This window comes from Thamnophis elegans, chromosome 2 (genome assembly GCF_009769535.1).
Source record: "Thamnophis elegans isolate rThaEle1 chromosome 2, rThaEle1.pri, whole genome shotgun sequence".
NCBI lineage: Eukaryota > Metazoa > Chordata > Lepidosauria > Squamata > Colubridae > Thamnophis > Thamnophis elegans.
In genome coordinates, this window is record NC_045542.1 from 50,639,353 (window position 1) to 50,652,559 (window position 13,207).

The 13,207-nt window shown below is 44.7% G+C and overlaps 1 protein-coding gene across 1 annotated transcript in view; it reads right to left on the reverse strand.

Annotated features, from left to right (window-relative positions):
• CACNA1G (calcium voltage-gated channel subunit alpha1 G) overlaps positions 1-13,207 on the reverse strand; it is a 484,357-nt gene that overhangs the window by 204,463 nt on the left and 266,687 nt on the right. The window contains exon 8 of the mRNA XM_032212057.1: positions 5,790-6,588. Coding sequence (XP_032067948.1) covers positions 5,790-6,588 — 799 coding nt within the window. The remainder of the gene's footprint in view (positions 1-5,789; positions 6,589-13,207) is intronic.

Consider the following 13,207-nt stretch of genomic DNA (forward strand, 5'->3'; position numbering starts at 1 on the left):
AATAGTAGAAATACACCGAAGTAAGGAGTAGAGGGAAAGAAGAGGGAGGAGTAGAGAGGGAGTGAGAGGGGAATGTAAGGAGGGTGAGATGGGGGAAAGGGGAGAGAGGCATGTTAGAGGGGGAGGGGAAATAGAAGAGGGGAATGTTGGAGGGGAGAAATGAAAGTTGGAGGGGGAGAAGAAAGGGTGTATGGAGGATGAAGTGTTATGTTGGTTTCCTATGGTGGAATATAAGATGAGTTGTGTTTAATCGCACAGTATACAAGTGATTGTAAAATGAAAATGAAAATAAAACAAAGTTGAACGAGAAAAAAAAGAAAAGATAGACTTAAAAACACACCATGTACTCCATTCCAAGTGCGGCTGGACCATATTTTGGGGTCAACAGCCCCAGGCCTGCTGGAACAGCCAGGTTTTAGTGGCCTTACGGAAAGCCGAGAGAGTGGGAAGGGTCTGGATCTCTGCAGGGAGATCATTCCACAGGGCCAGAGCAGCTACAGAGAAAGACCTCCCCCAAGTAGTCACCAACCGGCATTGCCCGGTCGACGGTATCCGAAGGAGGCCCAATCTATGGGATCTTATAGGTCGTTGGGAAGTATGTGGCAAGAGGCGGTCCCGTAGGTATTCAGGTCCTAAGCCATGTAGGGCTTTAAAGGTAACGACCAGCACCTTGAAGCGCATTCGGAGACTAATGGGAAGCCAGTGCAGCTCGCGGAGGATAGGTGTAACATGGGTGTACCCAGGTACACCCGATATCGCTCACGCGGCTGCATTCTGGACCAATTGTAGTCTCCGAACACTCTTCAGGGGCAGCCCCAAGTAAAGCGCATTACAGTAATCAAGCCTAGAGGTGACGAGAGCATGAGTGACCATTTGAAGTGCCTCCTGGTCCAGGTAGGGCCGCAACTGGTGCACCAGGCGAACCTGGGCAAAAGCCCCCTTGGTCATGGCCGACAGATGGTATTCTAATGTCAGCTGAGGATCCAGGAGGACACCCAAGTTGCGGACCCTCTCTGAGGGGCGAAGGGTTTCGCCCCCCAGGCTAAGAGATGGAATATCTGGTCCATTCTTGGGGGGCAACATCAACAGCCACTCGGTCTTGTCGGGATTGAGTGCAAGCTTGTTTACTCCCATCCCAATCAGATTTATTCATCACCACTTTGTACTATGGATACTTTATTTTGGCAAGAGCTACATTTGAAACCTAGGACCCTGTCTGCATAGAGTGCTGGGATGGGTGGCCTTTAGCTTGTAACCCTGAGCCCCCTTTTTTGCAGAAACAGCAGCAGCACATTGGTAGCGGTGATGAAGATCAGGATGTAGGGGTGAAATGCTACCGGTTCGGGTCGGTTTGCCTGAACTGGTAGTAAAAAAATGCTTTAAAAAGTAAAAAAAAAAAGTTCCGACAATCAGCTGTGCCGCACGATGGTCATAACTTTTTAAAAGCAATTTTTTCCACCTATTCGCCCAAACTGGTAGTAAAAAAATGTTTAAAAATCAGCTGTGCCTGATTGTGAGGTTCCTGCTTGTTGCAGGTGCCATTTTGTGTGAAGTCCAGCTGCTTTTACATTGTGATGTCGACTTGGCCACTCCCACCCACCAAGTTCACATGATCAAGCCATGCCCACCCAGTCACATGACCACCACACCATGCCCACCCGATTACATGACCACCAAGCCAAACCCACCAAGCCGCGCCCACAGAACAAGTAGAGAAATTTTTTGAATTTCACCACCGTGAGGATGGTGATGGAACTCATGGTACTGGTGGTAGAGATGATGTTATCAAGCACAACAATGGCTGTAATAATGTTCATGGGCTCATAATTTAAACTCTGAAATTCCAGAAAGCATCAGCCATCTCCACCGTATTCTTTCAGGAACCGCGTGAAGGCGATTTTACCCTCCCTGATTTTCAGTTCTTTATTTTTTTGAAAGTGGCAATCCTGCCTTTTGGAGCTTTCCACCTCAGTAGATTTTACCTTTGGTATTATTCTTTTGCTGCTTTTACGTTTGTAAGGTTTTTTTTTAATGTTATTTTGTTTTTCACACTTTGGAACAGTTTTAGCTGTGAAAATGCCAGATCAAAAATTTATAAATACCCTTCAATAAATAAGAGTGCTGATATTTTATGCTTGTAAGGTCTGCACTGAAAATGAAAGTGAGAGGCTGTTTTGAACTACATAAATGTAATCTTTGAATAATAATAAAAAAAGAAATATCTGCCTAACCCGACTCAAAAGGTTTCTGAAGGCTAGGCAAAAGAGATCAAGAATCATGATTAGATTTATAAAAGCTGACTGATTTAAAACATTAACATACTTTTTGTTCTGCAACACTATTCCCAGAAAGCGCTGCCCAGTTGCATGAAAGGAGTATCGAAGGGTACAAGTCCTTCAGAAAATGAGGCATTATTTCGAAATCTGAGGTCTCCGATTTTACTAAGTAAAAAGTTAACCAATTAAGGTTACTCAAATTTATTGAATTGATCTGGCAAATGTCTGAATGGGATCCTTCTTTGCTTTCTCTCTACTGGTTTGGGAACTCAGTCCCAGTTTCCACTACCAGTTCGCCCAAACTGGTAGCAATCCACCTCTGTCTCTAAGAAATGTGGGTCAAGTAGATTCTTGTCTGGGAAAGGAAAGGCATGACGTAGGAATCTTTCTCATCTATTATGACAGGAGTAAATACAAAGTGTGTCAAAAAAAAAAAGTCAAGATGGTGGCCTCAATAACATAAGACAATAACAAATAGGTAGAGAGCTTTGATTGCACCATTTTTTGAGCAAACACCCTTGGATTCTACCTGGGAAAATGCAAAGTTACAGAGGAATAACAGGAAATGTTCAAGAACACCCCTGGAAAACTATCAGAAAAAACTGCTGAAACAGTGTTAATTGTGAAATGTACATCAAACTGTACATTTCTAAGGGACTGTGAATATTAAAAAACATGGGTTTTCAGTTACCTCATTCAAGCCATTTCTTGGGAAACATTTGCATCTGTTAGAGAACTGGCATGTAAGCTGCAATATCTCCGCAAAATATTAAAGCCTAAAAGAATACACTGCTTAATTTACACCATCTTTTATTCAAGCAGAAGCGTCAGTGGGATATAGCTACGCAAAAGAGTTTTCCATTGAGCAAGATCAGAATCAATATTCCTGGTTAGAAAATGTAAAAGACTTTCAAACAACACAGTGTTTTGTGTTTTGTGCTATACCAATTAAAGGTTACCTTTTCCATAACAAATTAGTAGATTGGGGGGGGGGGGGACACCCAAAACATTTATTTGGGGAAATAACCACCAATAACTATTTAACTCCATCTCTTTCATCCCAGGTTAAGAAAATAACAATTCTTCCAGAGGTTACTCAATGACAGTTTTCTTTTTAAAAATTTAATATTAGCTGAATACCTGCCCAGGTATTTATAGACGTCAAAGCATTTGTCTGACAGGGAGCTATTGGGAGTGGCCTTTCTTCCCTTTACTCCCATGCCCATCATCCCTGCCCTCTCCCTTCCCCCTCTCATGTGCTCTCTTTCCCGCCCTGTCTACTATCCGGGCACTTTGTCCCAAATCCATTAAGCGCTTCCCCATTGGATCTTCCCCCTCCCACGACATCACAAACAATTGCTGCTGTAGGATGACGTACTCGGTCCCCTTAACGGCCCAGGCATTCCAGAGTTATGCTGGAACACACACACACACACACATACACACACACACACACACACACACACCAGGGGTGTCTTACCACCCCCCCCCCCCAGTATTTTGTGTACCAAGTTTGGTTGAAATATCTTGAGGCTCCAGAGTTATGCTGGAACATACATATATACTTTTATATATATATAGAAGATAGAAGATCAGCAACAACTTTTTTTCAGGGGGGAAAGTGCTTGATGGTTGCTTAGTTCCCTACCTTGAATTGTGGAAATCTATTCAGATTTACAAATCCAAGGCTGAGCCAAACACATGTGCATACACACACCCCTTAGAACTCACCAGTCAATGCTGTCCATAAGCAAGCATTTGCAGCTGCTTCATTACCCATTTGTCCATTAAGGTGAAACAGAAAGCAATCAAGTCTATGGCACATGTAATACGGCACATAAGTCCTCGACTTATGACATACACTGAACTGACATTTAATGACAGTTCAAAGTTGGAACAACACTGAAAAAAGTGAGTTATGACCGTTTTTCAGACTTGCGACAGTCACAACATCCCCATGGTCATGCAATGAAAATTCAGGTGCTTGGCAACCAGTTCATATTTATGACGGTTGCACTATCCCGTGGCCATGTGATCACCTTTTATGACCTTCTGACAAGTAAATGCAATGGGGAAGTCGGATTCACTTAACAACTTCGTTACTAATTTAACAACTGGGGTGATTCACTTAACTGTGACAAGAAAGGTTGCAAAAGGGGGCAAAGCTCACTTAACAAATGTTTCACTTAATGTTGGGTTCAATTAAGGTCATACGTCGAGGACTATCTGTATTAGGAGCTGCATAGACACCAACATAGCCCATGCACGCCTGCTGCTTGCTGGTATTTCAACTTCTCTTCCAACTCACCATTCTGAAATCAATTCCAGCTGACAATGGGCTTTCCAATGCAAGAAGAGTCCCTAATGAAGTTGGCTACAGTGAGTTGAGGAGTTTGTCCTCAAAACCCACTCTGAATCTAGCTTTAACTCCTATCTCACTTTCAAGTCTGCAGGGAACATTGGATCACTTAGCCTGACCTTCTCTTGGAGGCAAACTGTTAGATTTTTGGCGAGCTGGCCTTGCCTCATTCCCAGAAAGTCTCTCATGCTTAGAGAGATTCCCCCCCCCCCCAAAAAAAAACCCTGCAAACACAGAGAAATCATGGAAAGTGAAATGTGGACGCTCCAGAGGCCATCCTTACATTAGATTAACGGTGTTGTTACAGGGGATCATTCACGCTTCTGAATAAATATTCGCAGTAGTTTGGATGATGACAGAAACTCCCCATTTCCAGACGGGAACTTCGTATGAATTACAGAAGATGCTAGCTGGATGTGCCTGTTTGCTCCCTGATATTATTACACAGGACTGAATTAGTGTGACCCCCAAGTCAACCCTGCACAGAAAGAAGCCCACAGCCTCCAAAAAGATCTATCACTGGCATGCTTACCAATTGTTTGGAAATGATATGTATGTAAGAAGGAAAAAAGGTGGAAACAGAAACATATTGCTATCCAATTGCTCTCTCTCTCTCTCTCTCTCTCTCTCTCTCTCTCTCTCTCTCTCTCTCTCTCTTTCACACACACACGCACACACGCACACACACATGCACACACACTTTCAGCTTTTAGACAAATCCTCAGAGAACCTACATTCTCAGAAGACGGTTCTTCATGGCTTGGGCAAGCCGGAAGTATATATTTTAAATGCTTTCTGCGTTGATTTCTCACTGGTTTCAAATATTACAGTGGCTCTTATAAACCTGAGTAAAATACCACAGGGTACAGTAATGTGAAATGTGAATTCAGTCATTAGATTAGACTCTTGTTTCAAAATGCTGCCCATCAAATTCCATGCTGTGAACACTGATTGTCAATAGCTTTCCAAAATGGCAGGCAGGAATTTTTGCAACCTTTTTCTGGGGCTCCACAAACAAAACACACTTGTTGTCCCTGAGATGTAGCTTGGTGGAAATGCTAAGGACAAAATGGACAAAAGAGGAACACAAAGATTACTACTCTGCCTGTCATTCAAGCTTGACTGAATGGTCAACAGCCAAGCTTACTACTTACCAGTGCTCTGTGTTTCCAATATCTTCTGCATCGGACTATAAGGCCCTGGAGGGATGTTAAGATTCATCAGCATGCTAGTCCCGGGGTTCAATGCGGACTCTGGAAAACCTTTATCTTTGAGGAGCTCGTGGGAGCTACTTGGGTGTACTGTTGGGTAAACCTTGCTGCCAACCATGGTCCTGGGGAGCACCTCAGGTCCCGGCAAACTGAGACCAGTCTGAGAGAGAGATGATTGGCAATGAATTGGCTCAAAATGGCAGTCTGCATGGTAGATACTGTGAACAGATTCCGTGTTGCCCGGTGCCATGTGAGAAGGATTGACTACTGAAGGAAGCATCAACCGATTGGCACCGTTGTGAATGGAGCTGGTTTCCACATCACTAATTTCTGGACTGGCTCGTGGGGCCCGTAGGCTTCCATTGCCTAGGTGATAGTGGTGATGGTGGTGATGGTGATGGTGAATGAGGTGATGTACTGATGACCTTTTCTGCGGATGATGTTTGCACAGTTGTCTCTCTGTGCTGTTCTTACTGCTTGGGCTGGAGAGAAAGCCCATCTTTACCCCTGTGGTCCAACAAGTTTCTACCACTTGCTTGCCGGCCTTCCGAAGGACATAGACAAGGTATTTGAGAAGTTCATCGTAACAGCTTCCTGGCTCCGAAAAGCTAGCCAACGTGCTTGCGTTGGAGAGGTAGCGGATTCGCTGCTCCTTCATTAGCTGGCTCTCTCGCTGCTTGGTCTCTGAGAACTGGGTTGCTATGACCACGAGGCAGAGATTTATCATGAAGAAAGAGCCCACCTAAAAGAGAAATAGTTTGTGATTAGCCCTATTTATGTGGAGAAGCCCAACTGAGAGAGTATGTAGAGATGGAGGAAAAAAAACATATTTTTTTTCAAAACAACTGTGGACTCCAAACCAACATCTTATTATTTTAAAACTCAAGGAGGGGAAAGAACCTTGCACTAACACCTTAATATTTCATCCAAGGAACAAAGGTTTGAAGGTTTATCATGCAACAAACACTGAAGCTGCCCTGGATCTGGTTAGGATGAGTGTGGGAGATCATCTGATATCACTCTTTGGAGATAAAAATGTGGAGAAACTCCAAACGAATGGTGCAATTCTACCCATTTATTTGAGAACTCCTCTTGAATTCAGGAGGGCTAGTAGAATGAATGCAAGTTTGCATCATGACCAGGTGGCCACACTGAGTTCACCAGAATCTACTTTATGGAATGGAAATAAATAAGTAAATCTATTAAAAAAGGAATAGCAGCCTTTTTTCCATCGTAGATGCTGCATTTCCCAGGGAAATCTGGCAGCAGGGTATGTGTGTGTTGCATACTCTTTCTAATGATGCACAAACAGTGGTGAAATTCAATTTTTTTTACTACCGATTCTGTGGGCATGGTTTGGAGAGCATGATGTGGCTTGATGGACGTGGCAGGGGAAGGATACTGAAAAATCCCCATTCCCACCCCACTCTGGGGCCAGCCAGAGGTGGCATTTGCTGGTTCTCCAAACTACTCAAAATTTCCGCTGTTGGTTCTCCAAAACCAGTCAGAACCTGCTGGATTTCACCCCTGTGCACAATGCTAAATCTCTATACCCATACATGCTTTCATATTATTATGAATGGTTGCCCTGTCGGTCAGATGTTAACACTAGATTTGGCCTTTCTGTCCACTTATTGAGTTCTTCTCAAGGACCTGGGAGAGGCTTCAGGTCTGGACCAGTCCCTGAAGTTTTCTTGGCAAATGTTTGGAAGTGCATGGAGATACCTGACCGATATTGTCTATTTTCACACAGGTTTACACACTGGAAGAGGGGAAATGAAACACTTTATAGGAGTATCGATGAGGCTATGAATCACCCCCTCTAAACTGATCCTACAATTAGGCTTGAAAAAAGCTGCCAGAGACTGCAGCAAACATAAAGACAGATTATGTATATTCTGCTTCCAGAACCCCCAACCGATATAAAACAAACGGCAATTTTGATGTCTATAAGTTATATTTTCAAAAACTGCCTGGAGAAGTGAATAGTTTTGCATGCCTCCAAGCAAACATTGTTTTGGTTCATATTTCTTAAGCAGCAGTTCCTCTGAGCCACATGACAAATTACCTTTACAATTTAAGGAAATTTAAAAAGAATAAAATATTGCACGAAGAAGAGGTGGTTATAGCAGGAGAAGGACAAATGTGCTGGGTATGATAAAATTCCTTGGGTTTTTATAGAATTTTAAATGCTTAGGCTATATGATAGAAAACAAAAAGCCATAAAAGGCATATGGCAAAAGCACTTTGCTCCTTAAATATATCATATTACAGACATTTTACTGTTATGACAGCAGAGAAGCCTTTGATCAGAAATAATTGCACTGGTTTACATCTATATAGTTCTATGGCTCTGGGTGAAATTCCTTCATTTTGCCACATCAAGCTAGACTCATTTTCTCCTAAACTTCAAGAATGTAGTAAGGGACTTGCTGGATTAGGCCATTTCTGGGGTCCGCCAACCCTCAGCCCATTTGGAACCACACCACTCAAGCAGCAGGCGAGCGTGCTCACAAGTCTTCCCTTGCACAAACCGTGGGCACTCGTGCCTGTGTGCAAAGATCCATTTATGCACGCCGATTGCACAAGTGGAGGTGCTCCCACAAAACCATCCCCTCTCCACTGCCGCTGCTGCCATCGCTCTACAAGTCAGAAAGGTTGGGGACCACTGGACTATTTCATTAGTAGACAGTTTGGTGATCTACAGATATTTGCGGCTATCATTCCCACAGATTGTTACTCCTGGTAAAGAGAGCTGGAATCCAGGTGTCCTGAAGGATGTCAAACTGCCGATTCCTGAGCATGCAGCACTTTCTCGGCTGTTTCCAACAAGTAGTATTGAGAGACACAATACCACTACATTCCTTCCTCTAAGAGCAAGTTCCATAGTTTAACCATGTGGTACATGATGATGTTCTCCTAAATCAGTGATGGCGAACCTTTTTCTTACAGTGTGCCAAAATTGTGCGCATGTGCGGTATCGCACACCCATGCATACCCACACCAATTAAATCCTTCCCGCCCACCTGTGCATGCATGCGTGACACCCCCACCCCTCCACGCATGCGCGCACAATACTTCTCCAGGCTCCGGAGGCTTTCCTAAAGTCTGGGGAGGGCAAAAACGGCCTCTCCTGGAGGCTCTCTGGAAACTAGAAATTGATAATTTGCAAACTTCCGGTTGGCCCATTGAGGCCATTTTTTGCCCTCCCCAGCCTCCGTAGGCTTCCCTGAAGCCTGGGGGGCGGGAATGGCCTCCCCCTGGCCTTCTAGAAAGGCAAAAAATCAGCTGCCCAGAGCTGACGGCTGGCATGCCAGCAAATATGGCTCTGCATGCCATAGGTTCACCATCACGGTCCTAAATCTTTCGCCATTTAATTTAATTGAATGACCATCAGTTCTTTTATTCTGAGGGCGCAAAAAAAATTACCTGGCTGCTAATTTACCCTTGCCATATTTCATACATGCCTCTATCTATTTGCCTTTTTAATATGCTTACCCTGCCCCTCCTACTTGATGTAAAACCCTCCCACATAAAAGAATTAGCTGCATCCCCTTGATAATTTTGATTGCCCTTATCTGCAACTCCTCTACCTCTCTCTGCATCTTTCTGAGACACAGGGAACAGAACTAGGCAGAGTAATCCAACTGCGGCTGGGCAATAACAATACGGGGATTAATGTCATTTTCAATTTCTTTCCTAATGACCTCCCACATGGAATTTACAGATGAACTGGCAGTGACAAGAAGGGGACACAGCAAGCGGAGGAGACTCAGTAATTAGCCATCTTCCCCCTGGACTTTTAATAACTGCTGCAATGATGCCTCAATCTTCTCCGCTTTATACATTCCAAGTGTATCATAAACTTCTCAAGCTCAGGAGTCACGTGGGGAGCACATCCATGCCTAAAAAAAAATCACCATATAGAAGTGACTGACTTTAACCAGCTTGAGAAAACCTCCTGCAAACTCACTCCAAGATGACGGCCATCATTGTTTATGGGAGAGGCACCCAATGATATTCCCTGCCCTTCTTCTCTTCCTTCCTTTCATATCAAGATATTCAGGCATCATCTCAGCCCCCTCCTTCCCCACCCCTTTCTCATTCCACCAATGATAGTGCAGCTCAATAAAGATTGTTTTGACTTCAAAAGATGTCTTGGTAGTCTGTATTTGTACTTATCACAATTAAGTAGGGTTTCCCCCCCTCTCCTAAACGTATTCACTTGAAGTGTTTTCAAGGCAGATACTTCCCTTATGGAGTCTCTGGCTGTTTTCAGGAGAAATCGTTTCCTTTGTTAGCTGGCACTCAACAGGCAACAGCTGCCTGCAGTTGAAGAGTCTGAATTTTACTCCAAAACAGGCTCTCTTCATTAGGCTGCATTGTATGTAGCCCCTGATGGCTATTCAGTCTGAAGATCTCAAAAAGTTTGAGTTTGAGTTGAGTTTATTTCATTTGTATGCCGCCCTTTTCCCTAAGGGGACTCAGGGCGGCTCACAGCTCAAAAAGGGAAGGGGGGATACAGACAGTTTAGTAACAACACAAAACAATACATAATTAAAAAGCACAACAGTCATACCATTCGAAATAGGGGCAGCAAATCTTTAGCCCCAGGCCTGTCGGAACAGCCAGGTTTTAAGGGCTATGCGGAAGGCCTGGAGGGTGGTGAGGGTACGAATCTCCACAGGGAGTTCGTTCCAAAGGGTTGGAGCAGCCACAGAGAAGGCTCTCCTCCGAGTAGTCGCCAGTCGACACTGGCCGGCGGATGGAATTCGGAGGAGGCCTAGTCTGTGGGATCTAATTGGTCTAATGGAGGTAATTGGCAGTAGGCGGTCTCTCAAGTACCCAGGTCCAATACCATGAAGGGCTTTATAAGTGATGACTAGCACCTTGAAGCGTATCCGGAGACCAATAGGCAGCCAGTGCAGCTCGCGGAGGATAGGTGTTACGTGGGTGAACCGAGGTGCACCCACAACAGCAGCCTACAACTGGTTCTTTTCTCTGGGCTACCTCAATTCTACAAATTGAGTATTTACTCAGGCCATCTCAGAAGGCAGAAATTGCTGAGCCATCTACCATTCTGTGGCCTTCTTTCTGGATAACCTCAGAGGTGTTCTACCCCGGTGCGTGGGGGGGTGGAGGGGAAGGCATCATTCTCCTTTTTGGAGGCTTTTCAGAAGCATCTACAGAATCCACCAGTTTTGTCAGAATGGGGGAGGGGAATAATCACAATGCATGTATTTTAAAAAGGGACACAGCTTACATAACGATGCTAATTTTGCTATTTGTTACTTCTTGGGCTTGTATGGATGCCGCCCTACCTAGTCTACTTAACTAGGAGGTTCCCCATCCATGGAAGCTCTTGTTCTTTTTGCCCAGCACTTTTTGTAAAAATCTAATGTTCCAAAAAAAAAACTCCCACCGTTTCCCACGGTAGATGAAATCTATTGGTGTAATATCCTTGGTGTGATTATAGCATGAGTATTTGTAAACGGAGGCAATGCAAATTAATAAAGCAGAACATTTGTAGCCCAGGGTTAAAACTGATGATATTACTTAGTTTGGGTAATGAAACACCTGCAAGAAAACAACCAAGATCATAGAGCACCAAGGACCCCTCATGGACATAACAGAGTGGTATGTGAAACCAGGGGCGGGATCCTACCGGTTTAACAACCGGTTCTCCCATGTACAGAGTTTACAGAGAAATCACCTTACACATTACTGCGGGAGAGGAATATAGCTGAGGCACAGCAATCCTATCAGTTGTGCTTCAGAAAAGGGAATATAGGTGAGTATAGTGCAGGGGTGGGTGGGCAGGCCCAGCTGATAGTCGGAGCTACCGGTTCACTTGAACCAGTCGGAACTGGTAAAATCCCACACCTGTGTGAAACTTACTGGCAAGCAAAAATCTTTGGGTGGCAAAAAAGGAACAAGAGTCTAGAGCCATGATGCATGCCACAGGTGGCACATGGAGCCACAGCAGTAAGCATGCGAGCTCAGCTCCAGCATGCATGCGCGCGCTGGGCAGCTGATTTTCAGGACTTCTGGGCCCATGAGAAGTTGGGAAACAGGCTGTTTTCGGCCTACGGTAAGCCTCCAAGAGGGTAGGGAGAGCCATTTTTGTCCTCCCCAGGCTCCTAGAAAGGGTATGGAGCCTGGGGACATTGAAAAACACACTTTCTGGTCCAACAGTTGGCAAACGGACCGTTTTCACCCTCCAGGGCGGGAGGCCTTTTTCGCCCTCCCCAGGCTCCTAGAAAGGGTCGGGAGCCTGGGGAGGGTGAAAAACAGGGCCACTGCGTGCCAAAAGAGGGGTGAGAGCGGGTGTGTGTGTCACATACACATGCACAAGGGGAGAGCACATAGAATTATGGGTATGGGCACATATGCGCTCAACCCCCCGCTCCCCCTGCTTTTGGCATGCAATGGCAAAAAGGTTAGCCATCACTGGCATACAGTCTTTTCCTAGGACTGCATAGTCAGGCAGTATTGGTATAAAAATTAGTTTGGGGGTTGAAAAGGGTTCAAGTAACCATTGTGTATCTCATTCACAACTGCAGATTTCCCCTTTATCAGAGGGGAAGACTCGCCTCTTCCTGGGTATATTATGAGGCTGTGAGAAAAAGATTCAGAATATTTCCACCTTCATGCAGACATAAATACTATGTGTTGGTTCCTAACTCAAGAGTTCAGTTTTCTGAAATGTTTGGAACACTCTTGCTTTCATCTTAATCAAGTTTGTTAAAGAGAACTTTGGAAGATTTGTATTTGGGGGGAAAAATCACTTTTAATTCAATCGGCTATCAATGGCCTGCCAGCTGCGAAGTTGGGTACTCTACCATATATAAGACCAGCTTCTTTTATTCATACACTAGTAAACCCTAGTAAAATGACTGTAATGCACTAAATCTTTAAAGTGTAGTGAGCTGCGCTGGCTACCTGTTGATCTCCGGGTGCACTTCAAGGTCCTACTTACCATTCATAAAGCGCTCCATGGTAGTGGATCTGGCTATTTGAGAGACCGCCTTCTGCCAATTACCTCCCTTCGTCCCATCAGATCGCACAGAGTAGGCCTCCTCCGAATTCCATCCGCCAGTCAGTGCCGACTGGCGACTACGCGGAGGAGAGCCTTCTCAGTTGCAGCTCCGACGCTATGGAACAATCTCCCCGTGGAGATCCGCACCCTCACCACCGTCCAGGCCTTCCGCACAGCCCTCAAGATCTGGCTATCCCGTCAGGCCTGGGGATAAGACTTTACTCTCGCCCCTCCCGAATGTTGAATGAATGTTGTATTTTTACCGCTAATTATTTTTACTCACATTTTCTTTTTGTGTTTTGTCCTGCACTCCCCTCCCCTA